General features: G+C 38.9%; 1 protein-coding gene across 1 annotated transcript; it reads left to right on the top strand.

Moving 5' to 3' along the window:
• LOC131236090 (ruvB-like protein 1) lies at positions 1 to 26609 on the top strand. Its single transcript, XM_058233206.1, has 12 exons — positions 1 to 228; positions 2131 to 2319; positions 4841 to 4972; positions 5123 to 5272; positions 11043 to 11198; positions 22678 to 22812; positions 23094 to 23159; positions 23243 to 23349; positions 23787 to 23886; positions 23989 to 24080; positions 25945 to 26014; positions 26108 to 26609. Exons 1-12 carry the CDS (start codon positions 1 to 3, stop codon positions 26195 to 26197), a joined length of 1515 nt encoding a protein of 504 aa, XP_058089189.1. The 3' UTR covers positions 26198 to 26609.
• Positions 26610 to 26907: the final 298 nt, after the last annotated feature.

Genomic DNA, 26907 nt, shown 5'->3' on the forward strand with positions numbered 1-26907 from the left:
ATGTGTGGTACCGGAGCTAATCCGCTTCCGCCGAGACTCCTCTCCGCTCTCCACGAACCTAGAGCAGGCGCACCCGAGAGCGAAAAGAGAGAACCGAGAGAGAGAGAGAGAGAGAGAGAGAGAGAGAGTTTGAAGGAAGAGATGACGGTGAGGATAGAAGAGGTGCAGTCGACGACGAAGAAGCAGAGAATAGCTACTCATACCCACATCAAAGGCCTTGGTCTCGAGGTTCTCTCTCTCTCTCTCTCTCTCTTTCTCTCGCCTTTTGGTTTTCTGGGTCTCTGTAAAACACCTCTCTATTATCTGAGAAATCGGTTTTTTGGGTTTTTGGGCTTTTGGGGTTTAGGGTTTTAGGGCCTGTTTGGATGCCTGTAACATTTCTAAAATGTAACAAAGTTACAGGTGAGATTATTACAGTGGTGTTTGCGGGAGGAAAGTTACAGGTAACTTTCTCTCAACCTGTGACATTCTTACAGTAGAAAGATGCAAAAATGATACAGGCACTTGAGTCGTTTTTCAAGTTACCTGTATCTTTGATCCGCGTAACGGTTGGAAATTTTGAAATCAAAATTTCTGGAAAGAATCGCAACTTCCCTCTCGACTGTCTCTATCTCCCTCTCTCAGCCTCCGTATCCCTCTCTTAGTCTCCTTCTCCCTCCCCCATTGAGCTTTAGCAATGTTGGAAAACCCCTCTCTTTCTTTCTTTCTTTCTTCTTCTTCTTCTTCTTCCCTTTTTTTTTTTTTTTTTTTTTTTTTTGCGTAAGACACAGTTTTTGGCTAGGAGGCGTGGGTAATGGCCGATGGTTTGTGGGGTCCACCATCTTGTATTTATTTTATCTATGCCGTCCATCCATTCTTTTGAATCGTTTTAGGGCTTGATTCCAAAAAATGATGCATATCTAAATCTCAAGTGAACCACACCACAGAAAACAGTAATGATTGAAAGTCCACCATTAAAAAACTCCTAGGGTCTACTGTAATGTTTGTTTCACATCCAACCTGTTGATTAGGTCAGAAAGACCTGGATGAAGGAAACAAAACAAATATCAGTTTGAACCAAATCATTGGTGGCCCACACCACATGAAACAGTGGTGACATAATGGAGAGAATTTATATCCATGCCATTCCATTGTTCATTTTGTACAGGTGGGGCTTGTTGGTCAGTGCAACTTGTCCCCGAGTAGGTCCCAAATCTGTTTTAACATATATGGTTTTTTAAACACTCCCAATTTCCATTTGCATTGGGATTCCGCAAGTCCTCGGGTGTTTTGAAATTGAGTGTGCACTGCATGGTTAACATATCCATTTGAAACTATCCCAACTTCCATTTGCATTTGGATTCTCACATGTCCTCAGGGTGATGGGAAATTGAGTCTACACTGCTGTGTTTTCATATTTGGCTTCAAAGAGTCCCAAGTTCCATTTGCATCTAGATTCTTGCATGTTGTCAGATGGTGGGAAATTGAGGGTACACTGAAGTGTAAAGATATCTGGTTTTAAACAGTCATTTGATATTGATCCATTTTAATAATGTCCCACTTGGAAAATTTAAATGCTAATGCAGAATTTGGTAGAAGCAGCTTCCTATGCTTGTGATTTCTTTTTAAGTGATCCTTGCTAACAAGAGTCACTCTTGTGGGAAATTTTTGCTTAGATACGTTACCTCGAGTTTCTTTCCCACATTACAAACACTTCAAAAACATGAGCCCACTTGTTAATTAGTTTAGCCTAAGAATCGACCAAACTATTCATTTACATGGGTTTAATAAAATGGAATAATTTTATCCAATCTTTTTCATGTGTCAATCTGATTTTTCAACGATTTCCTGTTTCAAGCTCTACTTAGTGTGAATATACAACTTATTACCTATAAAAAAGTTACAAGTTATCCAAATACAAAAATGAAGTTACCTGTAAGTAAGTTACAACTTACATCCAAACAGTATTACCTGTAACTTTCTTTCACCTGTAAGTTACACGTAACTTTCTTACAACTTAAAAAAATTACAGGCATCCATGTAACTATTCGTTTTTTTTTTTTTTCCCACTATTGGGTCTAGGATTTTTAAGGCTTTTGTTTGATTGGTTTTGGGTTATGAGATTGTAATAGTATTTGTATATTTTTACAGGCAAATGGGAGAGCGATTCCCATGGCTGCTGGATTTGTGGGCCAGGTTGGGGCCAGAGAAGCTGCTGGCCTTGTCGTTGATATGATACGACAGAAGAAGATGGCGGGCCGGGCACTTCTACTCGCGGGGCCTCCCGGGACCGGGAAGACTGCATTGGCTCTCGGTATATCTCAGGAGCTCGGAAGCAAGGTACTTATCGTCTTCATTTGTATTTTCTATTGCCATTGCCCCTGCCAATCTTTTGTTTCATCTTGCAAGCAGAGTTGTTTTGTTGAATTTCTTGTTTGGATGCCTGTAGTTAGGTAAAATGTAAGTGACTTACAAGAAGTCACTTACAGGTGGTGTTTGGGGGAGGAAATTCACCTATAAGTCACTTACAGGCAAATCTTCTGGGAAACTGCAGGGGGCTGGGGATGAGAAGTCACTTCCCCGTAAATGACTTACAGGCCCAATGTTCGGATTTTTGAAAAGAGAGAAAGGGGGAGAAATGCACCAATAGCCTACCTACAATTAGCTCCAATCTCTCTCTCTCTCTCTCTCTCTCTCTCTCTCTCTCTCTCTCTCTGCAATCGTCTCTCTTTCTCTCTGTCTCTGCAATCAACTCTCTCCCTCTCTCTCTACAATTGCCGTGCGCCTCTCTCCGGTTGCTAGGGTTACAAGCTTCTTTTTTTTTTTTTCTTGCTTTTGAATCGGGCCCAATTCGTTGAGGCCGTGACAATGGGACCCGCCTCATGTATTGATATATCCACACTGTCCATCAGTTCTGCAATCTCGTTTTAGGGCTTGGGCAAAAAAATGAGGCAAATCCAAATCTCAAGTGGGTCACATCACATGAAACAATGGTGATTGAATGCCACCATTAAAGACTACATAGGGCCCATCATTATGTTTATTTGCCATCCAACCTGTTGATAAGGTCACACATACGTAGATAAGGGAAAACATAAATATAAAGCTTGATCCAACTCTTTTGCAGCCCACAAGAAATTCTATTGGTGGGCATTCAATTACCATAGTTTCTTGTGGTGTGGCTCATCTAAGATTTGGATTTCTTTTTTTGGGGCCATGCCTCATAATGAATTGATGAAACATGCATCAACGCAGGTCCCATGGTCCAGTCCATCATGGTGGACCATTGCTCTTATATTATTAATTTTTTTATTTAACTATTGCCCATTAAGATGGACCAATTTTATTTTATTAAACCATCTCATGTGTGGTCCCAGAAGTTATACAATGAACAATGATCAGGCTCTATTAAGGCTTTCTAGATTGGCATTGAGTGATAAAGCTGAGTTGCTTCCAACAATTTGAATCATATACAATCCAACTCTATAAATGAGTTATTATCAACATCTGCTTCTGGAGTTCTGGCTAATCTAATGTCTTCAATGGCCTCGAAAGAATCCATAGTCTCTTTGTTGGATGTTTCTTTAGTATGTTGCACTATTTTCTTATAGTCATTCTTCTTGTTGTAAATCTGGCAAAGAACCCAATCATCTAGCTACAACAAAAAGATTTCTTAATGAGTCCAATTAAAAATTTCCCATAGTTTCCTACCAATTCTTATATTAAGTTATTGCTCTACATTACAAGTATTTTGAATTTGTGGGCCCACTTTTATGGTTAACTTGATAATTGTTTTAGCTTAAGAATTGGCTTAAATATTTATCTAGATGGGCCTAACGTAATTGTATATTTGGTGCCAAGATTTTTTTTTTTTAATGTAATCATAACATTTTGGAATGATTCCCTACGCTAAACTTGGTTCGATGTGAATATACAGCTTCTTACCTGTAAGTAACTTACAGGTTACCCAAACACAAAAACCAACTTACCTGTAAGTGACTTACAACTTACATCCAAACACTTGTAAGTGACTTTCACATGTAAGTGACTTACCTGTAAGTCACAACTTAAAGAACTTATAGGCATCCAAACAGGCTTAGAATTTGGTGTTGGTTTTGTCTATTATTATGTTATCGTCTTTTGACAGAGCAGAATGGAAGGTTGAAGTTCGTCGAAAGAGGAAATATGCACATAACATTTGGTTCGAACAGGGGTACTTAACCTCATTCCATGCAGTGGGGCCCACTTACAATTGTCTGGTGGGCCCACCGTGGATAGGTGGCAATTCACAAAATAATGATGCAGGAAAATTGAAGTCTGAAGAAGGATAGTTAAAGGTTGAACACAACCAATTGTCCATAGACCGTTGGAAGGAGTCCATCACCTGGATGGGAGATATCTACTCCATCACCCATCCACAATGTGGTCACCAGATGAATCATGAATGATTTTAGCTGCTGCAAGGCGGGCCCCATATTTGCAGAATGCTGGCACCAAAAGGGGAAAAATGCCACTGGTATTGGCTAAGCATTGTGAAGCGTTCTCTCCCATGAAAGGATCTATAAAGGCCTGTATTTTACAAGTTTGCAGATCAGGCTATACAAGTTTTTTGAGCTCTTCAAGTTTATAATCTGCTTTGCAAACTTGTTTCATCTCAAGTAGGATTTGTAGTTTTTTCTTGTGTAGAAAGGCACAATAAAAAGGCTCAGTTGTCTGCCTGGGATGTGTTATTTATCCAATCCTCATATGAAAGATGGGCTTATTCCGTTTGGTCTCCTATTCGAATTGGTTATGAACTGTATCTTTTTAACAAAGACATGTACAATATTTGCTCGATTTTCATGTCACTGAATGAATGCAGGTTCCCTTCTGCCCGATGGTGGGTTCAGAAGTATACTCGTCAGAAGTAAAGAAAACAGAAGTCCTTATGGAAAATTTTCGAAGGGCTATTGGCCTACGTATCAAGGAAAATAAGGAAGTTTATGAAGGAGAGGCAAGTGTTTCCTGCTTAATTGTTTAGATGAGGGTATTTGGATTGACATTTGATGCATCCAATTATTGTATTAGGGTTTTCGTTTTCTCTCTATCTGGATTGACATTTGACAATTGATATCTAGTGTCTATGGATACACTCTTATTTTAGGTAACTGAACTCTCGCCAGAAGAAACTGAGAGTACGACAGGTGGCTATGGGAAAAGTATTAGTCATGTAATTATTGGACTTAAGACAATCAAGGGAACTAAGCAGCTGAAGTTGGATCCAACCATCTACGATGCTTTAATTAAGGAAAAGGTAATGCATTTTGGTTTGTTTATTTTCTCAAGTATAACAGTGTGAATGAGCATGTAACGAGAGGGTCATTTTCAATGCATTCATGTTTGAACATGGAATATTTGGAAATCTTCTTGATTTGTAAGATGCTACTGTATCTTCGTATATATGTTTAGGATGGTGAGAGGTTGGGGTATGGGGAGATCAAAGACAATATTATGTAAGTTTACCTTTGTTCTTGATTTCCTTCCTGAAAGAACTTACTTATTTTGTACTGCCACTTTAGAGAGCTTCCAACTACATTACTAAGATTTTCTTGGGGAACATTAACGACATACATTAGTGTTATTCTCATTAAATTCCATAAATTTAGTCAACTATTTCCATTACCAAGGGATTTTTTAAGAGATAAAACTATCAATTAGAATATAAAAAAGGGAAAGAACTTCCATACAAATAGTGTCACAGCGAACGCCATGTCTCTTGATACAAATATCTACTGGCAAGGAATACAAACGATCCCATCTTTCCTTCCATTCAATTGTTCTTGCATTTGTAGGTAACCATTTTCCCCCTCTATACTGATAATTCAATATGTTGCCTACAAACTCCAAATAAATATTATATAGTTGTTTATTGCATAGTTACCGGGTTCACGGTTTGACCATTTAGAGTATGAGTTAGCAGCATAGTGACAAATCTGGTTCTCAGGAATTTCTTGGCTAGAAATTTCTCAGAGATTTTCAAAATTTGAGGATTTTCTCGGGATATTATCAGGAAAAGACAACCTTCATAGGAGATTGTGAGTCCTGCCTAATGTTTGCCTTATGTTTATGGAGAATGCGGAGATGATTGATCATTTTTTTTTTTTTTTATTGGCTACCCTTTTGTGAGTAAGGTTTGGAAGCATTTTTTGTGTCTCCTTCATGCTTATTGGGTAATGTCGAAGACAATGGATTACCTTCCGTGGGCTTCACATGGGGGAGTAGTAGGAAAATCTAGGAAGGCCAGATGAAGGTTGATTATCTCGGCCTTACTTCGGGTTGTTTCAGGAATAAGAGAGCGTCTATGAGAAGGTTATTAGAAGAATTAAAGGTCTTGTTTCGGGATGGGCAGTCTCTGTACAAGCAGTCACAACCATTGCCACAACTCAATAAAATTGTTGTTATCTCTAAAAAAAGAAAATATTGCTGAAAATAAAATATTTGTTTTAAATTAATGAATAAATTTAAAATTTAAATATATTTACACAACAAATTACTTAAGCTTTTTTACTATTTTCTAAGTTAATATTATGATATTTATCACGATATTTTAAAATAAATCTGCTAGGATTTTGAAAATCTTGCGATGATATTGTGATAATATTGTTTAGTGTATTTTTGCAATATTATCTTGATTTTTTCAAAATCTTGGTGATATTTGTCACACTGTTTGCAGTTTGATACCTTCTGAAGGACCCTAATTTGTGGGTAGACTTCATTTAGAGGCCTGTTTGGATGTACCCTTGAAAGGGGCGGTTGAGGCCTAAACCCTGTATTGAGCCAAATTGCAGTTGGTGTGATGCATTTGGATGCACTTTGCGGACTCCCATTTGATCCCACACTTGAGAAAATAGGCTCTAGAAAGCCCGCTCACTGATTCGGCAAGTTGATTGAAGAAGTAGGCTTGAAAATCCATTTTGTGGAAACCCCCTTTTGTGGAAGTGTGTCCAAATGGGCCTTTAGTTTGTTTTGAGATTCCCAATTTGCAAATTGAGTTGGCCTAGTTCAATGATCTAATTTGATGCATTTAGATACATGCCATGAAACTTTAGCTAGTTTTCTTGAAAATTAAAATAATATTTTCATGGTTTGTGGATCCCATGTAGATTGGGCATGCTTCTAAATTGGATTGATTGGACAAGCAACACCTTTTTTATTTTCTTTTTGATTCATATTAAGATAATTATTGGAAGCACCAAATGGGCAAAACTTACAAGTCCGCAATGGATAAGAGTCCCAATACAAAGTGAAGAACTTAAGGATCCCTTCACTAGCTAGTGAGTTCTACAAATAATCTCTCTAGGAGTTCAGTGATGCCGATAATCGATCTCCATATGGCGGGATTACATTCTTAAACCATTATAAATTAATGTAAGACGGGGAGACATTCTTTAATCATTATAAATGAATGCAGGATGTTGAGAGGTTGGACAACTACCAAAAGACTAAACTATCTCATTTGAAGAATCTACTTGCACCATTTATGATTTGCCTATCCAATTTTCAGATATTTCAGTCCCAATTTTGGTTGCTGGACCCAGTCAGCTTGGGAAAGAAGAAAATATAGATACATGCACATCTCAACACACATTGAAACTGGACACTTGTTATTGACTTCGGACTTTTTATTTTTCATTTTAACTATCTATTTGATGCCATTAATTAGATGGTTGGAATGATGCTTTCAGAGTGCAAGTTTGGGTTATGATATGTCTGACTACAGTGGGACACGTGCTTTGGATCGTTAGCTCAGACTCAAAGTACATGTATGCCATGCGCATGGTTGCCATGTGCATGTTGTGGACTGTCATACTCCCCAAGAGCATCAATTATTTTTCTCATTACCTTAAATGGCTACTGTCCTAGAAAATAATGATAGTTTACCACCATTTTTTCTATTGCAATGCTTCATCCACTGTACACACTGCATACATGTATGGTAATCTGGAGCTCTCAAATTGTGTGCCTCACCGTGGATTGAGTATTGCTCAAAATTTATGGTTATTTATTTATTTATTTTTAAATTTAAGGTAACATGGGACTGGAACCCGTGACTTCAATGTTGAAACGCACTCTGTCTACCACTGAGCCATTGCTCGAAATTTATGTTAGTTGAACAAATTAATGATTTGAACTGGTTTGTTGACCGCTAACCATTTTATATCTTTCATTGCAATTGGTAGCACCCTTGGATGGTTAGGAATGCTCAATCAGTGTGATGTCTGGTTATGCTACATCCACAATGATCCCATGATTTGCATTTTATAGGTTAGGCCCACCTGCACTGCATCACATGTGTATGGTGAATGAGACAACATCTTAAAAACTAATATATAACTATAATATTTCCCTGATTTGAGAGAAGAAAACATTTTCAAGTCAAGGCTAGATAAACTATTCCTGTCTTTAGTTGGATTTTGCTTGAACACTTTGAGCATTTGAAAACGGGTTTTAATCAGTTGAAGGACGAATAGTTGTTTATCAACCGAGAGAAGGGTGAGACAACATTCTTGGGGAACTGATTTATTTTGGATTTGTCATTTGTCATCATATTTTAAGTTGTGGTGCTTCATCCACTAGATGTGTGATTCATGTATGGAAATCATGATTGTCCAAATCTTGGGCCACATTGTGGATAGCATTGAGCCCAAAATTTACTTTGATCAATGATGCTAACGATTTGATTTCTCTCATTGCCTTTTGACAATGAACCATTTTATCTTTAATTGTCTAATTATCCAATTAGTTTGTTGGGGGGTCATTTGATCAATGCTACTTCAGGGGTTGTTTGATGTGTGGAAAACTCTTCTTACCATGTGTGCAGAGGTTTCTATTGTTTTGATGTAGCTATCACTTAACTGTTTGGATTGGCGGAAACCAAAATGTCGGTATGGAAACCCCAATATCACACAAGAGGAAAGGGAAATGTGTGGAAAAGAATCTATGCTAATTTGTTTATTTTAGTTCATGTAATTTCCATAGAAATGTTAAAAGGACAATGGTAAAAAAGTGAATGTTGTCTCCCGTAACTATGAAAATCTAGATTTGACAAGTTATTCCGAGGAAATGAAAATCACCATTTTTTGAGAAAATCATGGAAATGGAAATCTATTTCCAGTCCATAGATAAATTTTCTTCCACAAACATGGGAAAACATCACATCTTTTTCCATGGTTTTCAAACTGATTTCACCAATCAAAAGAGCCCCACTGAAGGCTTCCCATGGACATGGCTTTCTAGAAAAAAATTGCGTATTCTTGTGCCCACGTGGTAGGCTGGAATGCAGCTATCCACGGACAAGTCTATCTACCAAAATGGCTCTCTACTCCACTTTCCTAATTCAACCACCATGCTCTGGTTGATGCAACCTGTTGGTACATGGCCCCGTTTGAGAATAGAGCATCTTTACATTTTAGACCCAGTTAGTGCATGGTTTAGATTTTGCACGTGTTTGCTGTGGTGGCATGTGTGCCACAACAGTCCTCTTTAATATTTCTTCGGCCATATACTGATGCAGGACAACTAACCACTTGCTATGCCCCTGCATTAATCACCTCCGGTGAGGAGTCTCGAACATGAGTTCTCCCGCTCTGATACCACTTTGATGCAGGACAACTAACCACTTGCGCTAAAAGCTCGAACTGATAAAGCGTGACGAATCAATCTCTTTATCTCATAGCCCCTATCTCAGGCTAGCCAAAGTTTTGATATCTTTACCTATAAATTGAGTCTTTCTCTCATTCCAAAGAACACGAATATACAAGATAATTCTGAAGCAAGTGAGAGAGAAGCTCTAAGTCCTTGGCAAGCTATTTGTTGGTATTTATACATTTTAATTTTAATAGCTTATTGGATTCTCTCACATCCCATGGGTTAGGTCTTCGGCCGAATGGCCCCACATCACATGGGTTCAGCCTCACACGAGCCACCCGCCTTTCACGGGCCGCCTACCCTGAGTGTGCCCTTGCATCCCACAGGCTGCCCCACTCGAGCCTTGTGTGAAAATGCCTATGCATTATATACTCTTTAGAGAAAGTACTTCTAGTAGGTGTCATCCAAACACAATCTCAACATCCATGGACCCCAATTCCATTAATCTAGACACAAAATCTCAACATCCATCGAAGCACTAGGATTTAAACATTGACATGGACTTTCCCTTGCAAGCTTCTATCCATGCGTCAGAACAACCATTAGGTCATCCACAATGGGCCCTATATTTCAGATGGTTTAGATTGTTTTTTTTTTTTTTTTGAAAGGTGCTTTAGATTGACATTTATGTATGCACTTGCGCAAAGCAGCTGAAAAACCACAAAATGAAAAATGGTGGTGAATTAACACTTTAGCCTTAGGCATGGCCACGTGGGTAATGATTTTGTGTTTTTGCTCCCTTCCTGTGATTCTAGGAAGCAGGTAGGGTTGGTAATGATCGATTGCAAATCTAAGAATCACTATCATCTGCTAGCAACGACTTCTTCAACACCAGCATCATGATCATTGACACCGTCATTATTGTTGCTGTTGTTGTCATCATTGTCACCATCATCTTTTTCTTTTTAAGGATCAAGTTGATTCAATTTGCGAACTGAATCAAATATGCAGCCAACCTGTAATTTTATGGCAATTCAAACAGTGAATTTTCTGGTCGAAATGGTTCACTGTTCGATAAATGCCGAATTTATCTGGTCTAATGGTTTCAGTTCAAGAAAGGATTGAGGAACTAGGTAATTATGGTTTATTATAGCATTTTGTAGGATGATGTAAATATTATGATCCAAATTTTAACATTCTTACTCTTTGTTTTCTGAGTTCTCTTTTATCAGCCCACTGCAGAAATGTATTGCTTTGGTATCAAATGGTCTGGCTGGAATCCTCTGATAATTTCGCTCTACATATCTTTCAAAAAAAATCACTCTACAAATAATTTTGTTTTATTTTTTACTGCTGGTGCATGCATATTTTTCCTGCTACTTTTCGTTGTTAATTGTTGACCTCTGCATGTTGGTTTTGGTTAATGCCATCTGCAGGTTGCTGTTGGTGATGTTATATACATTGAGGCAAATAGTGGTGCAGTCAAAAGAGTAGGTAGAAGTGATGCTTTTGCCACGGAATTCGATCTTGAGGCAGAAGAGTATGTTCCACTTCCCAAAGGAGAGGTTCACAAGAAGAAGGAGATTGTGCAGGTAGCCTTTGATATATGCTAGAGTGGAAATCCTAACACATGGATAAGTGCATGCTTTACTTCTTTGCTCATATACACAAAACACAACTTGGTTCCCATAAATTGGAAGATATAAATCTTCATAAATCATAAGATGTGATGCAGCTGTGGTTGGGTTTCTATGTCATGTTAGTCATGTGGAACCATCACATGCTCACATAAGATGTGTTTCAAAATACTGCTACTACAGGACCGGCTACACTGACAAGCTACAGTAAGACACCACAATCCTGCTACACTAATGTGCCACAATACTTCTATATTTGGTCTATTTAGAGCTCTTTTATATAGGATTGACAATCGTGAATCTGTGATTAGAATTACCGTTGGGGGCATTACATACTCCTTATAGCCTATAGGATGTGTTTGGACTGGTTTTATTTTATCTTATTTTTTTGAATGGTAAACTTAAAATGCACTCAAAGAGAAAAGCAAAACATCATCAGGGAGTCAATTCTGGGTGAACCTCTCGTCACTGCAACTTTGCAAGGTAATTGGCAGTTTTGTTAGCCTCCCTTGAGCATTTAAAAGGCAACATTCCTATATAACAAAAGAGTCCTTATTTTGGCTATACCAAAAGCTTATTTCCATGGAGCATCTACACTAGAGAAGCCTACCTGATGGCATTTTGAGCATCGCCATCAATAACAAGAACCCCAGCATATGAGCATTCCAAATGCAAAGCCCTTTCCTTTGGGTCACCATCTTTGCCTCATTTGATCCCACCTCAATTCTAGGCGTGTAAGTGACCAATATAATTTTGCCCCAACCATTTCTTTGGACAGCTCCAGAATTTGAAGGACTTGGGTTCCCAGTCAAAATTGAGCTTGAAAAACCAGGAGGGAGGTGGCTTCCACGGTGTTTTAAATATCGATGATATCGGCTGATATATCCCACGATATATCTTGTATCCCACCCGTGCGATACAAAACACACAAGTAGTGGGATATATCCCACATGTTTGATCCGGTGAGCAATTTTTTATTTTATTTTTCTGTAAATCATGTTAAATTAGTGTCAAATTGCTACAAATCCATGATTTGTCATGTTTTGCATGACATGAAAAATCATGAATTGGGAACTTCGATTTCAAGATTTGGAGGAGAAGGACCGAGTTGCGGAAAAAAATAAAATAAAATCAAACATGTATGTAACCTAATCTAGTGACTCTTTTTTTGCTTTTGAATATATTGCTTGTGTTTCCACACATCTTCGTACATTTATAAATTATATGAATAGGCTTTGAATATACTTGTAGCATTTTAGTTAGACAACACATAGATTAGGATCCCATACAAAGAAACCTATTATGTGCACTTGTTTTTTGCAACGTTTTGATTTCTAAGTGTGTATTGATGTCTTTTTTAACAAGCACTAAAATTTTGTTGAAAAATTTGACCAATTTCCAATATTTCCCCATGTTTCCAATAACAATGATACATTACGCGATACCACCGATATATCCCATGCGATAACTGATACGTATATGTATCCCAAGGGTGAGATATGTGACATGATACCGATATTTCGAACATTGAAGATAACTGCTATTTAGTCAAGAAGGAGATCATTTTTAGATCTCCCTTGCATCTCTGGTCTAGTTAGGCTCGACTCTATCACAAACGTGACTACTATTTCTTTCTTTCTTTCTTTCTTCCTTCTCCTTCTTCTTCTTTCTTTTTAAATGCTTTCTGACAATGCAACCTTGCTACCAAATATTCTGCAATTTTGTTCTTTCCATATTCCCCATAGAATTGCACATGGGACCATTTTCAATGGGATCTTACCATTTCGGACAGACAAGCTGCATTGCCAAACTTAATATAAGATCTCCCACCATTGATGATCCACGAGATCCAAAAGGGTTGAAAAAAAGACTCATTGTGTTGGACTGGTTTTTTTTTTTTTTTTTTTCCACAAAATTTTGCTGAATTGTGAAGGTTTTTACCAATTTTTCAACTTCTATTGTGAGTTTGGCAATCATATTGTTTATTTCCTTTCTTTGCTCTCCATTTCGGTTTTTGGATTTTATTTTGCTTGGGATCTTCAGTGACGTAGTTGACTGGTTTCTACAGTCAGCCTCAAGTTTCCACCAAGATGCAATCACCTCTTCATGTTCTACTCAAAATTTTCAATTTGATTTCAATTTCAACACGACACCTATTATTCTTAGGCTTTTCAGTAAATGGTCGATGTTCTTACTAGGTTTTTAACATTACTAGTCCAAGCATTTAACTTTGACAATAGTAGTACTTCGCTTTCTGATCAACTGTAATTTTCAATAATAAGGGAACCACTATCTTTAAAAATCCATGATTATGCCTTAAAATCTCAACACATTATGAAGAATTTGGAGTCATCTAAAAGAAATAATATCCAAGGAGCTCCCATGAGAGCTAACCTGTTTTGTTGGGAAGTGTGCTGCAGCAGTATATTGACTGTTGACAGTCTCCAAAGAAGAGGAATGCAGTTGGCAAACAGATGGGTGATGTGTGAACAAGCAGAAGAGAACTGTTCTCATTTGCTAGTCCATTGCAACTTTGCTTGGCAAATATGGGAAGCAGTATTTAACAACTTTGGGTCAATTGGGTTTGCCCAGCTTTTATGGGGGGATCTATGTTCGGGGTGGAAATGATTGAGGTTGAGACCTGTGGCAAGATTGCAATGAATGCTTGCTTTGGAATCTTCATTGTGGATGATTTGAAAGCAGAGAAATCACCGGATATTTAATGGGAAGGAAAACTCGGCAGGGGTAGTGTTTAGCAAAATATTCCTGCTGATTGTGGAATGGAACATTTTGGAGAAGTGGTTAAGAGGTTTTCAAAGGAAATTTCATTCAGGCTGGGATTCAATCCTGCTTTCAGGAGAAAGGTTTTCACCTCTCTAGTGGAGCCTTTGGAAGGTTCCGGTTGGGCTCGAGGCAGGTCACATGGGATGTGATAAAATTTCAGGGTGCTTTGCCACATCTCTGTTCAATCCTTGAAACTAAGGGTTGTACTTTTTTTTTTTTGGAAGGTTAAGGGCTCTCCTTCTTCCTGTGAATGGCACAAGCTATGCTCTCCATTTTGGCTTTGAGCAAGCGTAAAAGCAGCAACAATGTCGCGGCTGATGATGGTTATTGAGCAGAGCAGGCAAGCCCAGCTCACCAACATCAATAAGCTCAAGAGCGCTGCCCCTCTCTCGAATAAGAAGCTGGAACAGCAAGTGCAGAAAGCACCTGAAGTTGTTCCAAATGGAATTCAGGTTCATGTTGGGAACCTTCCAAAGAAAAAGAACATCCATGGGGATCTGCAGTTGGCATTTAAAGGGTTTCCTGGCATTGTTAATATAAGTCAACGGTTTCTGGAAACAAAAAGACGAGGGACCCTGTTTGCAAGGGCTTTGCCTTCCTTTACTTCAAATTTGAAGAGACTGCAATAGGTTTGTGCAGACATATTTCTAGCAAAGTATACAGTTGGGTAAGATTAAAAAGATAACTTGAGAGATTGCAAATCCACGGTACTATTACAAACAAATAGCGATCTGCATTTCTCCGTCTACCTAGCCGAGGTTTCTGAAATGGAGGAAGAGACAGATGCAGATAGCCTTTCTTGGGATTTACAGGAAGGAGCCTTCTATGAAGGAGGATCTGAAATTTCGATCGATGGCAGCACTGAAGATTCTGCTGAGTTTGTTTACAGCATGGAGGATGAGCATACATTCTCAGATTGGGAAGAGATCAAAGTGGGTATCAAACATGTCAATGTATCCGAGCCAAATAATGAAGAAAGTGAGAGACCAAAGAAAGAAGTGGTCTCTAAGGGGGTGTTTGGATCATAAGTTACTTAAGATAAGCTACTTATGCCTTAAGTAGCTTTTCTTGGTTTCTACTTATTAAGCTGAAGTGAGTAAGTAGCTTTAAGTAAAAAAGTTATATTTGATCTTAAACCAAACTTACTTATCCCAAATAAGTTACTTATCTACTGATGTAAGTAGAAAAGTAACTTATTTGGCGGTATCCAAATGGGCCCTAAGCAGTGGAGTAAGAATCGAGTGGTATGGAAGCAGCAAATGGTCAAAGAAAAATCTGACAAGGCCTTAAGATTAGAAGCCCCTGGATCCGCCAGGAGATTGAAGATAATGGGCGTGTTCTCAAAATATGGAGTAAAAGCTGACACGGGTTCATCGTCGTAGATTTGAGCTGATAGGCAACCCCCTTTTGATCTTCCTCCCTGTATTCAGTCCCTAAGCTCCGTCCATTTGGTCTATAATGTACTGATTCATGGCTTCACAGCAATTTGAGCTTGATAGTTTTAAACAAAAAAATTTATAGTTTTTTTTTTTTTTTTTGCTCTCTTTTCTTTTTTCTTGTGTGCACGCTTTTTTTTTTTTTTTTTTTATAAATATACATCATTCCAAGATATATATATATATATATATATATATATATATATATATATATATATATATATATATATATATATATATATTAAGGTGGGCTGTGTGAGATGCCCGGTAGGTTGCATCTGCCATTATCAAACATAAGGTGCAAGGCAACCATTCAGAAGAAGGAAAAAAAGGGTCCAACCCTAGAGCATTAGCTTTTGTTGGGAGGCAGGCCTTGATAAAACTCTTCCAGCAGACCATCTCCATAGTCCATACAGAAAGCTCGTTCTTCCTATTACTAATGCGGAGTCTGTGGACCATCTACTCATCCATTCAGTGTCAGTATTCTTTATTGTTGGGGATTGTTTGGAGTGGAGTTGGTCATGCCTGCTACCACAGTGTCTCCCATAGCAGCTGTTGGAAACTCGGGGGTTTGGGTTTCTATCTTTTAGAGGCTGCATGATCTGGCACCTTGTTCTTGGGATATTCTATGGTCCATATGCAAGGAGCAATGTAATTGTGCCTTTAAGAACAAAAGGGAGTCAGCGTAAAGAGTTGTGGAAAGAAAGCCAGGGAAGAGTTGCCTCATTGGTAGTTTGTCAGGAGTTGGGGGGGATTTAAAAAAGCCAATTTTCTAAGAGGATGGGTCAAGTGTTGAAGATGTGAGAAGAGATCTACTTTGGTGAACAGATGGAGTCTTCCATCAATTGGACTGCTTAATTAAAAACTCTGATGGCTATTCCCTGGGAAACTGGTCTGGCAGGAGTGGGTGGTCTAACATTGGACAGCTATGGAGGGGTGAGAAAGGATGTCTCAGGCCTGGCTGGGGTTTGCAACTCCTCTGAGGTGGATACATGAACTCTTCGGAGTTTGGACAGCGGTCAAAGAGCCATTACGTGTGCACTCAGGGCCTTTAGTGCTTGAGGGTGATCTGTTGAATGTCATTCAGTTGTAAGCTCATCATTTGAGTACTCTTGGATAGTAGCTGAGTGGGTGGATGAGATGAGAAACTTATCTGTGGGTCGTCAAGTTCCCTTTTTTCAACCTGGCATGTGTTCTAGCTAAAAAGGGTGTTCTTAGGATAGAGGTGTCCTTTGGGGATACTCTCCTGCTGGTCTCAATCTTGCATGTGCACATGACATTTAGCTGCGAATCGGTTGTCCTCTGTAGACGATCTCACTAAAAAATCAGGCTTTGTCCGCTTATCAGGTGGGCAATGCGTGTGTGGGAACAATGAACAGTCTAAAAAATTGTGAATGGTCCACATTTAACATAGAGATGTGGCTTACCTGATGAGTAAACTGTCATGTTTTTGGGTCACATCATCTACATGGTGTTAGGACCCACCTGATGCATGTCCCTGTGCCAGATTTGCATGTGTGGCCTTGTACAAAGTTGTTCATGACCTGTTTACTAAAAGTCGTAATAAAAATAACAAGAATAATTTGTGTGGTATGTAATGGCAATATTAGTGCAATGGTAAATTTTATTTGAAACATTGGATGTGTGCATAGGTAAATTCGTAGATGAGTTAGTGTTGGGCCATTAGATCATCAAGGATAAGATTGGTCTAATGGTAGAAGAATGTAGTGCGTTGAAGTCACGTTCAAAATCCTATGCTAGAGTCAGCATTGCTAGCCATGTAGGATTTTAGGGTGCATTTGGTAACACTAGCAGAAGCTACTTAGTAGCTTCTCTTTTAAAATAAAAGCTGTTCTAAAGTGTAAAGGTGTTTGGGAACATTTTCTTATGAGAACCTTTCTCTAATGAATTTGAAGTAGTTTTTTTTTTTTATTTGGAAAGATGAGAAATTTTGTTACAAAAAAAGAAGAAGAGCAGAAACAAACAACAACCAGAAAAGCATAAAAACAAGAAAAAAGGACAAAAATACAACCACAGCCCCAAGGCTGAGAAAAGAAACCCAGTGACCCAAGGAAGAAATAACTACACTGACACAACCACAAGAAAAGTAGGTTAGAAGTGCTTCCCAAGAAAAGTAAGGGGGGACATATCTCTCTCTCTCTCTCTCTCTCTCTCTCTCTCTCTCTCTCTCTCTCTCTCTCAGAGTCAAACAATTGTTGGGCCGACATGATAGATAGTCTAGGTCCATGTGGGCCACACCTTCGATCTGTAATCATATGTGTGGACATTAGATGGTTGTTCCTGAATGGTCCTATTCGAACGATACAAAATGAATGGTTAGCTTAGATAAATATCAAAGATGAATGGTTTTAATCTTTCAAAAAAAGAAAAGAAAAGAAGATGAACGGTTTAATTAGGCCAAAATTGAAGATCAACACCTTGATTAGACTGATGTTGAAGATGTATGGTTTGGTTGTGTTGAAATTGTAGTAAATGGTTTATTGAAAATCAACAACCCAATTGGACTGATGTCGAAGGCGAATGGCCAACTCCAGACGATACCAAAGATGAATGGTCGGATTGGGCGGATATAAAAGATGAATATTTAGCCAATAATTGAAGATCAATGGTCCGGTTGGGTGGATATTAAAGATGAACAACCCAATTATGTTGAATTTGGAGATAAATGGTCCAACTAGTCCAATTTTGAAATTAATGGGCTGATTGGACTGATATCTGAGTTTAATGGTCCAATTTCAATGATAATAGAAATGAATGGCCTGTTTGGACTGATATCAAAGATGAAAGACCTAATTAGTCTAATATTGAATATCAATGGTTCGATTGGACCGATATTAAAAATGGACAGTCAGATTGAGCTGATATTGAAAGAGAATGGTCCGATTAGACTGATGTCTAAGCCAAAATGATCTGATTCAAATGATATTGAAGATGAACAATTTGAATAGTCTAAAATTGAATATCAACAGTCCAATTGGACCAATAGTGAAGATTTTTTTTTTGAAAGATGATTCAATTTATTAAAGCCCAAGGCTGAAAAAAGAAAAACAACCAAAAATTCAAAGAAACAAAAACAAAAGAGACAAATGAAAAATAGAACAAACCCATGAAACTACATACTTAGGTAGCCCACTCCCTGATATACATGACAACCCTATGAAGAACCCCGACCATATAGCCACTAAGCAACGATTATTCTTTCGATCCAAATAGACTAGAGAACAGCGAGCAAGGCAATCCTCCATCCGCAAATACCAAGGGAACCCCCTCCTCCAACGTGCCAAGAATGGAATAGGCTCTCAACCGAACTTGGCATCACCCATGAAACATTCGGGGATCAAAGAATGCTGGACCACACCATTCTGGAGGAGCAATGGATAAATAAATGGTCCCCAGACTCCTTAGTACTTAGACACAGGAGAAGCATTTGGCTACGTCGTGGATCTCTTACAAAGATTGTCAATAGTTAGAACCCAATTTCTCTTGGCCAACCAGGCAAGGGCAATGATCTTCGGAGGAGCACTGTAAGACCACACATTGGCAATGTGACTATTGAAGCCCCCAGTCTTAGACCGGGACAATAAAGAATAAAAGGATCGCACCAAGAAGATACTGGATTTGTTGAAGCGCCAAACGAGAGTCTTCCACACCTGGAGAGTGAGATCCCTGCAAGCAAGAAAGAAGAGAAGCTAGATCATCGATTTTAAAATCATATAAATCCTGGTGGCAAGGAGGAACCCACTCCCCTTGAATTTTGGCTCGAAAACAACCGGCCATAGAGATATTTTCCCCAAGGCAGAGGCTAGCCAGAGCAGAGGAGGATGATAGAAGTGAAGAGCAATGTTGTCGAATCGCATATGTGATCATGTGCGATTGCATGTGTGCGTGTGTGTGTGTGTGTGTGTGTGTGTGTGTGTGTGTTAGGGAAAAATTCAAAAATATAAGAAAATGAGGAGAACTTTTCCAAGTTAATAGATAACTAATTTTACATATTTAAAATACATTTGAAAGAGATAAAATCAATTAAACATCAAGTCATTCACATTTAACAATATAGTTAACAAGAAGTAACAACAAAATCAACAAGCTATTTATTTATTATGGTAGAAAATCAACAAGCTATCTTCCTTGAAACTTAAAAGTGCTTGAATCTTGATCTTCCAACTTCCAAGAGAGAGAGAGAGAGAGAGAGAGAGAGAGAGAGATTAAGATCACTTGGAAGTAGGAAATACAAGAGAGAGGGAGATTAAGACCACTTGTAATTAAGAAATGTAAGAGAAAAATAGAGTAAGAGAGTTTTGGAGTGAGAATATTGCAAATGGAGGAGATTTGGAAGCCTTTTTATAGATAAAATGTTATTATTATTATTATTTTTTGCAAAAAAATAAAAATAAAAATAAGAATTCAATTTTCCATGACCAATATGCGATCGCATATTTTCACATATGCAACATATGCGATCGCATGTGCCAGATCGCATATGCCATGATCGCATATGCGATCGGCATATGGATATGCGCACATGCGATCGCATATGCGCCTATGCGATTGCACATGACAACAATGGTGAAGAGTCTCTGCACCAAACATCCTCCTAAAATCTGACCCTGGACCCCTCCCTACTGCAAAGCTCAAACCAGCAGACATTAACAGAGTAACTCGAGTGATAATCTTCCAAATGAAGGAGGTTGATACAAAGATGAATCTTTGATCCACTAGCCCATGGGGGAAGAACCATACTTTGTAGCAATGACTTTCCTTCACAAACTGGACTCCTCCACTCCAGAATGCCAAACCCACTTGTCTAGCGGGGCCGAGTTAACCACATCGAGACGCCTTATGCCAGCACCCCCTTTGGCAATAGGACAACAAACCTCTTTTCAATTGAGCAAATGGAATTTCTTGGTCGAGGCACCTCCTTGCCGCGGTCTGACTTGGGACAACGAAACATGGACATAAAGTAAAAGGGGGGGCTAGAGAGGGAGGCTTTGGTCAAGGTAAACCTGCCCCCCAAGAGGGAGCAACTTGCTTTTCCAAGGAGAAAGCTTCTTCTCCATTCTCTAACCACCCAATCCCATAGGTGCTACGCAGGATTCCCAAAGCATAGAGGAAGGCCCATGTAAGAAAGAATGGAGCCAACCCAGCAACCAAAGATATCAGCTAACCAGGACACCTCTTCCTGAGAGACATCACTACCCATGAATTCACTCTTAGCCAAATTAATTAAGGCAAAAACAACTTTAAACCACTTGATAGCAATAGTGAAGATGAATAGTCTGATTGAGATGAAATTAGATATGAATGGTCCGATTGGGTCAATGTTGAACATGATTGGCCTAATTTGACTGATGTAAATCCAGATGATATGATTGGAATGATAGTATCATCCTAAAGATGAGTAGTCCAATTGGACTAAAATCAAAGATGAACGGTCTGGTTAGTCCGAAATTGAAGATCAACGATTTGACTGGACCTATATTGAAGATGAACGACCCCTCTGAGTGGAGATTAAAGATCATCAGTATGCTTGGATCAATATCAAAGAAGAACATTCTAAATGGGCCAAAATTACTGGTGAATTATCGGATTTTTCTAATATTGAAGATCAACAGTCTGTTTGGGTGGATATTGAAGATCAACAATTGGATTAGATCAATATTAAAGATGAATAGCCTGCTTGCGTTGAAATTGGTGATCAATGATCCGATTGGGCCAATATCGATGGTCAACAGTCTGATATTGAAGATGAACGACTGATTAGATCCAATCGATCTGTTCATCTACAATATCAGACTGTTGATCATCAATATCAACCAAATCGGGCCATTAATATCTAACATTGAGCCAATCATCTTCAATATTGACCTAATTGAACCGTTGATCATCAATTTTGGCCAATTCAAACTGTTCATCTTTGATATCAACCTAATCTGACCGTCCATATTAATGTTACTCGAATCAGAATATTCAAACTAGACATTGGTCCAATCGGGCAGTTTGTTTTCAATATTGGACCAATTAGACCATTTATCTTCAATTTCAACGCAATCGGATAGTTCATCTTTAAAATTGATCCAATCGAAGTGTTGATTTTCATTTTTAGACTAATTGGACCATCTGTGTTCGATATTGGTCCGATCAGACCATTCATCCTTAATATTATTTGAATTAGACCATTCATCTTTGATAATCAATCCAATTGGGCCGTTGATTTTCAATATCGGCTCAATTGGACCATTCATCTCCAATTTGAACACAACTAGACCATTCATCTTCAATATCAGTCCAATGGGCTAATTTGGACTAATTTGACTGTTTGTCTTTGATATGTGTCCAATTTGACCATTCATCTTTAGTATTGTATGAGTTAGATCATTCGGCTTTAACATTGGTCCAATTAGGCCGTTGATTTTCAATATCGGCCTAGTTGGACCAATCAATGACTAAGACTAGACGAACCCTCCCGTGGGTTTACCTATGGTTCATGGAATAAAGGTAGTGCCTACATGGACTTGGACTCCATCATGTGGGCCCATCAATTGTCCTACGAACAAATAGCAAAAGAAGCCAACCTTATAAGCTAAAAGCAGGTCTTGAGTAGAATTAGAAGCTACTTTTTAAAAGTTAGCAAAATAGTGTTTTACCCATGGCTATATTTACTTGGAAGCTGATAGGATAGGACTTCAGAATAAAACTCCTTTGCTGAAGTTGCAACGAAATGCCCCCTTAGTTGTCTTTTAGTTTAAGAGCTTGAAATATATTGCTAGGAGATCCATTGAAAAAAAATGTATTGTTAGGAGATGGTAATTAGCCATTTGCTAAATATTGTCCCATGGCACTTTTCTTCATACAGGCAGTCCTTTTTGAAACATGGCATTTAATGGTGGCCTGTGGTCATTATATCAGCATATGTTTTGTGGGCCTCATAATTTTTCTACTATTGGACCCAAAAGACTTGAAGTCACTGTTTGGCTCAGATTTTTGTATTCATGCTGGCGAAACCAAATGCAGAGTATTCTTTTCATGATAGACTGGCAGTTTTTCTTTTCTGGATCTTTGAATGGGCTTATGGTAGACCATATCGTGATGAATATCTTCACTTCTCTCTTTGCACAAGTACCGTTAAGTTTTATGCTGCCCCCCCTCCCTCTTTTGAGATGTTCTGATTGTTTATTTTTTCGTTTCCTTGCTAGGATGTTACACTCCATGATTTGGATGCTGCAAATGCTCGCCCACAAGGAGGGCAAGATATATTATCGCTCATGGGCCAGATGATGAAACCCAGGAAGACTGAAATTACTGAAAAGCTACGACAAGAAATTAACAAGGTTCTGCCACTCTTCTTTGCATGGAATATGGCCTTTAATGTAAATTCATTATTTTAAGCTGCGTTTTCTTGCACAAAATATCATGAAATTTCATGAAATTTTGCAACAAACGAGGCTGCTTAATCATGAAATATCATGGAATCTCATGATGTTTGGAGCACCCAAATGCAGCCTTAGATACCATTCATCGTATTTAGGCAATTAGTAGCGAGTCCAGTGGAAATATGTATAGTGGGATGGTGGAAATGTGTGACCTTCTGAAAAAACCACATGGTTAACAGGTTGTTAACAGATATATCGATGAAGGGGTAGCAGAGCTTGTCCCTGGAGTCCTATTCATTGATGAGGTGCCCTTTCCTTTCAAGCCTCTTTCATTTCCTACATGGGTTAGTTTTCACAGTTCCTCTGGTTTGACATATCCTATTTGCAGGTTCACATGCTCGATATGGAATGCTTTTCATACCTTAACCGCGCCCTAGAAAGCTCACTATCACCAATAGTAATTTTTGCTACGAACAGAGGAATATGCAATGTCAGGTAATGAGAAACTCTAGGCTTTCATGAAATGTGAAAAGGTCTCAAAGTTGATTCCATGAAAAGTCATTTGTTTTCCATGCTCAGTTTGGCTGAGTGGATGAGTAAGTCGTCAATCACATGAAAAGTGCCCAAGTCCATCAAGTGGGTCTATTTTGAATAATCAAGGGTTTGGGACTAGGGACTCAGTGCTTGTTCAAACTTCAAAGCAAGTCAATTTGTTAGCATTTTTGGTCCACTAGCTAGTTCATTCTTGAACACTGCTTTCACATATATCAGCTGCTTTTACATGTAACACTGCTTCTTGGAAGATCCTACTTTTTGTTCTCTTATCTGAATTGTGTCCTTCCTAGAAATCTTTACATGCCTTTTTTTAGCATTAATCTGCAATATCTTCCTGCAAGCTTATGCTATTTTTTTCTTCAATGCATATGATGTAGGGGAACTGATATGAGCAGTCCACATGGCATACCTGTTGACCTGTTAGACCGTCTTGTGATTATACGGACAGAAACTTACGGTCCAGCTGACATGATACAGGTTCATGCTCAATTACTTCTCTGTTTCTGTAAAAATTCAATTATGGTGATTTCATTGTACTATGAATTCTTTTCTTTTATCATTTCTGTGGGTTGTGGCCAGATATTGGCAATCCGCGCCCAGGTTGAGGAACTGGTCATTGATGAAGAGAGTCTTGCTTACCTAGGAGAGATGGGGCAACAGGCATCTTTAAGGTCCTCTTTTTATTAAGATTTATTTATTTATATATTTTTATTCCTTATGCCGCATCTGTCCTATCAGTTTTCCTATGCTAAGTGCATGTACTCTTTCATGTCTCAACAATCTGTTTCTTTGTGCATGGTTATTATTAATGGCATATTTTCTAGAACTGGCTGCTTGATCCAGGACATGAAAATTTAAATATGATATACGAAATTCCAGGCTTCAGATCATACTAGTTCAAACACAATCACACAAAATTCCACATCCCACATAACGTCAAGAACTCAACAAGGGAAATCTATGCGGGTCCAGGCCTACATATGCTAGAGCTGAAACAATTAATATTATAGGCCAAACAATGCTCAAAGGAGAGTAAATTCATTCACACATGCATAGAAATATTTCTCTAATCCAAGGGAGTCACATGTTCAATTTGGGAAACCCTTGGGTTAAAGAAAATGGATAGAAATTGAGGATTTAGGACAATCTAGGGTTAGGGTTAGGGAAATCAGGTGAGAGAGGAGTGAAAGAGAGGAGAGAGAGAACTTGTAACTAGCCCACGCGCGTGGTCAGCAGGTTGGGCCTGACGCACGTGCGTTGATGGCTGGCCGCACATGTGTGGGGCCCACAAACCCAAAAATTGCCCTCTTGGGTCTGGTCGGCCAGGGCTAAGCTTTAAAACTTCCAAGTTTCAAGTCGATCCGATGTACAGTCTAGGCGTGGTGATCCACCGAAGTTTCAGCCCCTCCTGCAGGGCCAGATTATGGAATTCTACTGAAGAAAGGAAAATTGCTGCAATAAAGGACAGATTTGTAGCGCAGATGATTATGCGAGATGAGAAGGGTAGATGGTAGCAGATAAGAGCAAATCGGGATAGATGTGGCTTTGCACCACGGTAGTTAGCCCTTCGAAGAAGGGAGGGCTTCGCACCCAACTAGGTTTTCATAACTCAGAAAGGAGTAGGAAAACGCTGCAATTTTTATTAATCTTCATTGAGAAAAAAAGCCTACAAGGGGTGCTTATTTATAAGAAAATCCTATACTCCTAAAACTCGTGCAATGTGCACAACCTATTATTTAGCGATGAAGTAAACACAAATAATAACTAATCAAAGTAATATAAACTGTCCATGATATTCTAAATAACATTAATAAGCAAAACCTAAAATATGAGACTAATCAGACTAGTGGGCCACGATCATGAGAACCCATGATGGGCTTTATTTGACTATTGGGCCCACTCTAAAGAACCAAAACTCAGTCTTCTAATTAGGGGGCCCTCCCTGGACGTCGTCATCAATCCAGATCGACGGTGGGGCCCTCCTCCTCCTTGCATACGTGCGTAGGGGGGGCGGCATGCGTGTGCATGTGCGCGTGATGTCCCCATCACTGCTGTACTCAATCTTTATCTTCATGATACACGGGTGTTCAATTACTCAACATGCACATGAATGTTAGACACATACAATGTGTTCTCACACCTAGATGCACTCACATCTGCTACCACATATCCATCCATGTTGCAGCCTTTTGCCCTTAATATACACATTCTCCCCCTCATATACACATTTGCCTCCCTTTATATGCACACAAATGTCCATCATGCATGTGAACTACCTACACATTTGTTTAGTTTTTTTTTTTTTTTTTTGACACTCCCATTCTTTTGCATGTATCATGCATGCATTGTACCCACGCAAATACATCCATCCATGCGCCATCATTTCTGTTCATATGCTTGTTGATATGCATGAAATGCACCTCACAGGCTCAGACCTACATGCTGTGCCCTCTCAAACACATGAGGTGTATTTCATTTCCAGTGAACTAGAGTTTCACGACTGGTAGTATGTAAAGCTTTCTTCTGTTTCCTCAGGCATGCAGTTCAGCTGTTAGCACCTGCCAGCATTGTGGCTAAAATGAACGGTAGAGATAACATCTGCAAGGTATGAATTTCATCACTCGATCTCAATGGTGTTTGTTGGCTCCTAGAATTTCTCTCATACCATCTGATCCTTCTCTTGTTTCTATTCTTAAAGGCGGATCTTGAGGAAGTGAGCAGTCTCTACCTGGATGCAAAATCTTCTGCTCGGCTTCTTCAAGAGCAGCAGGAAAGATACATCTCTTGATTGAACCTTCTGCCCTTAAACACACGTCCTTTGCAACGCCCTTTGAAAACTACAAAGCAGAAAACATATCCGCTATTCATCAGTTCTCTGGTACTGTGTGGACGTGCTTTCCTGTAGACATGCTGTTTATTTTGCAGAGGTGATAACAAAGTCGGGTTGTTGTAGTTTGGTCTGTTCTGCTGTTGTTCATTCTAGCCGTTTTTATTCTGTGGCTATTTATTTTGTTTCAATTGGCTTCACAGAAGGGTTTTACAGAGCCACAATAGAAGTATTTATGGATTTTTTTGGGATTTTCTGAGATTGAGAGGCCTGCCCCTCTCTGTTAGTGGGTAGGAGAACTGAAGGAATGCGAAAGAAGGCTGCCTCCTCTCTAAATCTGGACTTGAGATTTAATTCAACTTGTTTTTCTAGAGGTTGATCTTGCCTCAATTATAGGGCTGTCAACAAGGCCAGGCCTGGTGTTGGCTTCTGAAAATTTTGGCAGCTGGTAGGTTGGTCGATATGAACGTCTCTCTAGAGTAGGAACTATCAATGGACTGCCTGTGGTTGAGAACTCACCGGGCTGATCCGAAGTTCACTGCCTGTCATTTTTTCGTCGTTGAATGCCAAGCAAAGGCAATTACCAGTCTTTAGCTTTCCTAAGGCTGCAAATTTTCATGTCTAGGATCATCAAGTGTGTGTGGTTTTCAACACCAGGCCATTCAAAATTG

The sequence above is a fragment of the Magnolia sinica genome, unplaced genomic scaffold (assembly GCF_029962835.1).
Source record: "Magnolia sinica isolate HGM2019 unplaced genomic scaffold, MsV1 ctg21, whole genome shotgun sequence".
NCBI classification, from domain to species: Eukaryota; Viridiplantae; Streptophyta; class Magnoliopsida; order Magnoliales; family Magnoliaceae; genus Magnolia; species Magnolia sinica.

Coding starts and splice junctions, on each gene's coding strand:
- LOC131236090 (XM_058233206.1), top strand. CDS start 1: ATGTGTGGTACCGGAGCTAATCCGCTTCCGCCGAGACTCCTCTCCGCT. Junction 11,199..22,677: donor AGAAGAAGGAGATTGTGCAG/GTAGCCTTTGAT, acceptor TTTCCTTGCTAG/GATGTTACACTCCATGATTT. Junction 26,015..26,107: donor GTAGAGATAACATCTGCAAG/GTATGAATTTCA, acceptor CTATTCTTAAAG/GCGGATCTTGAGGAAGTGAG.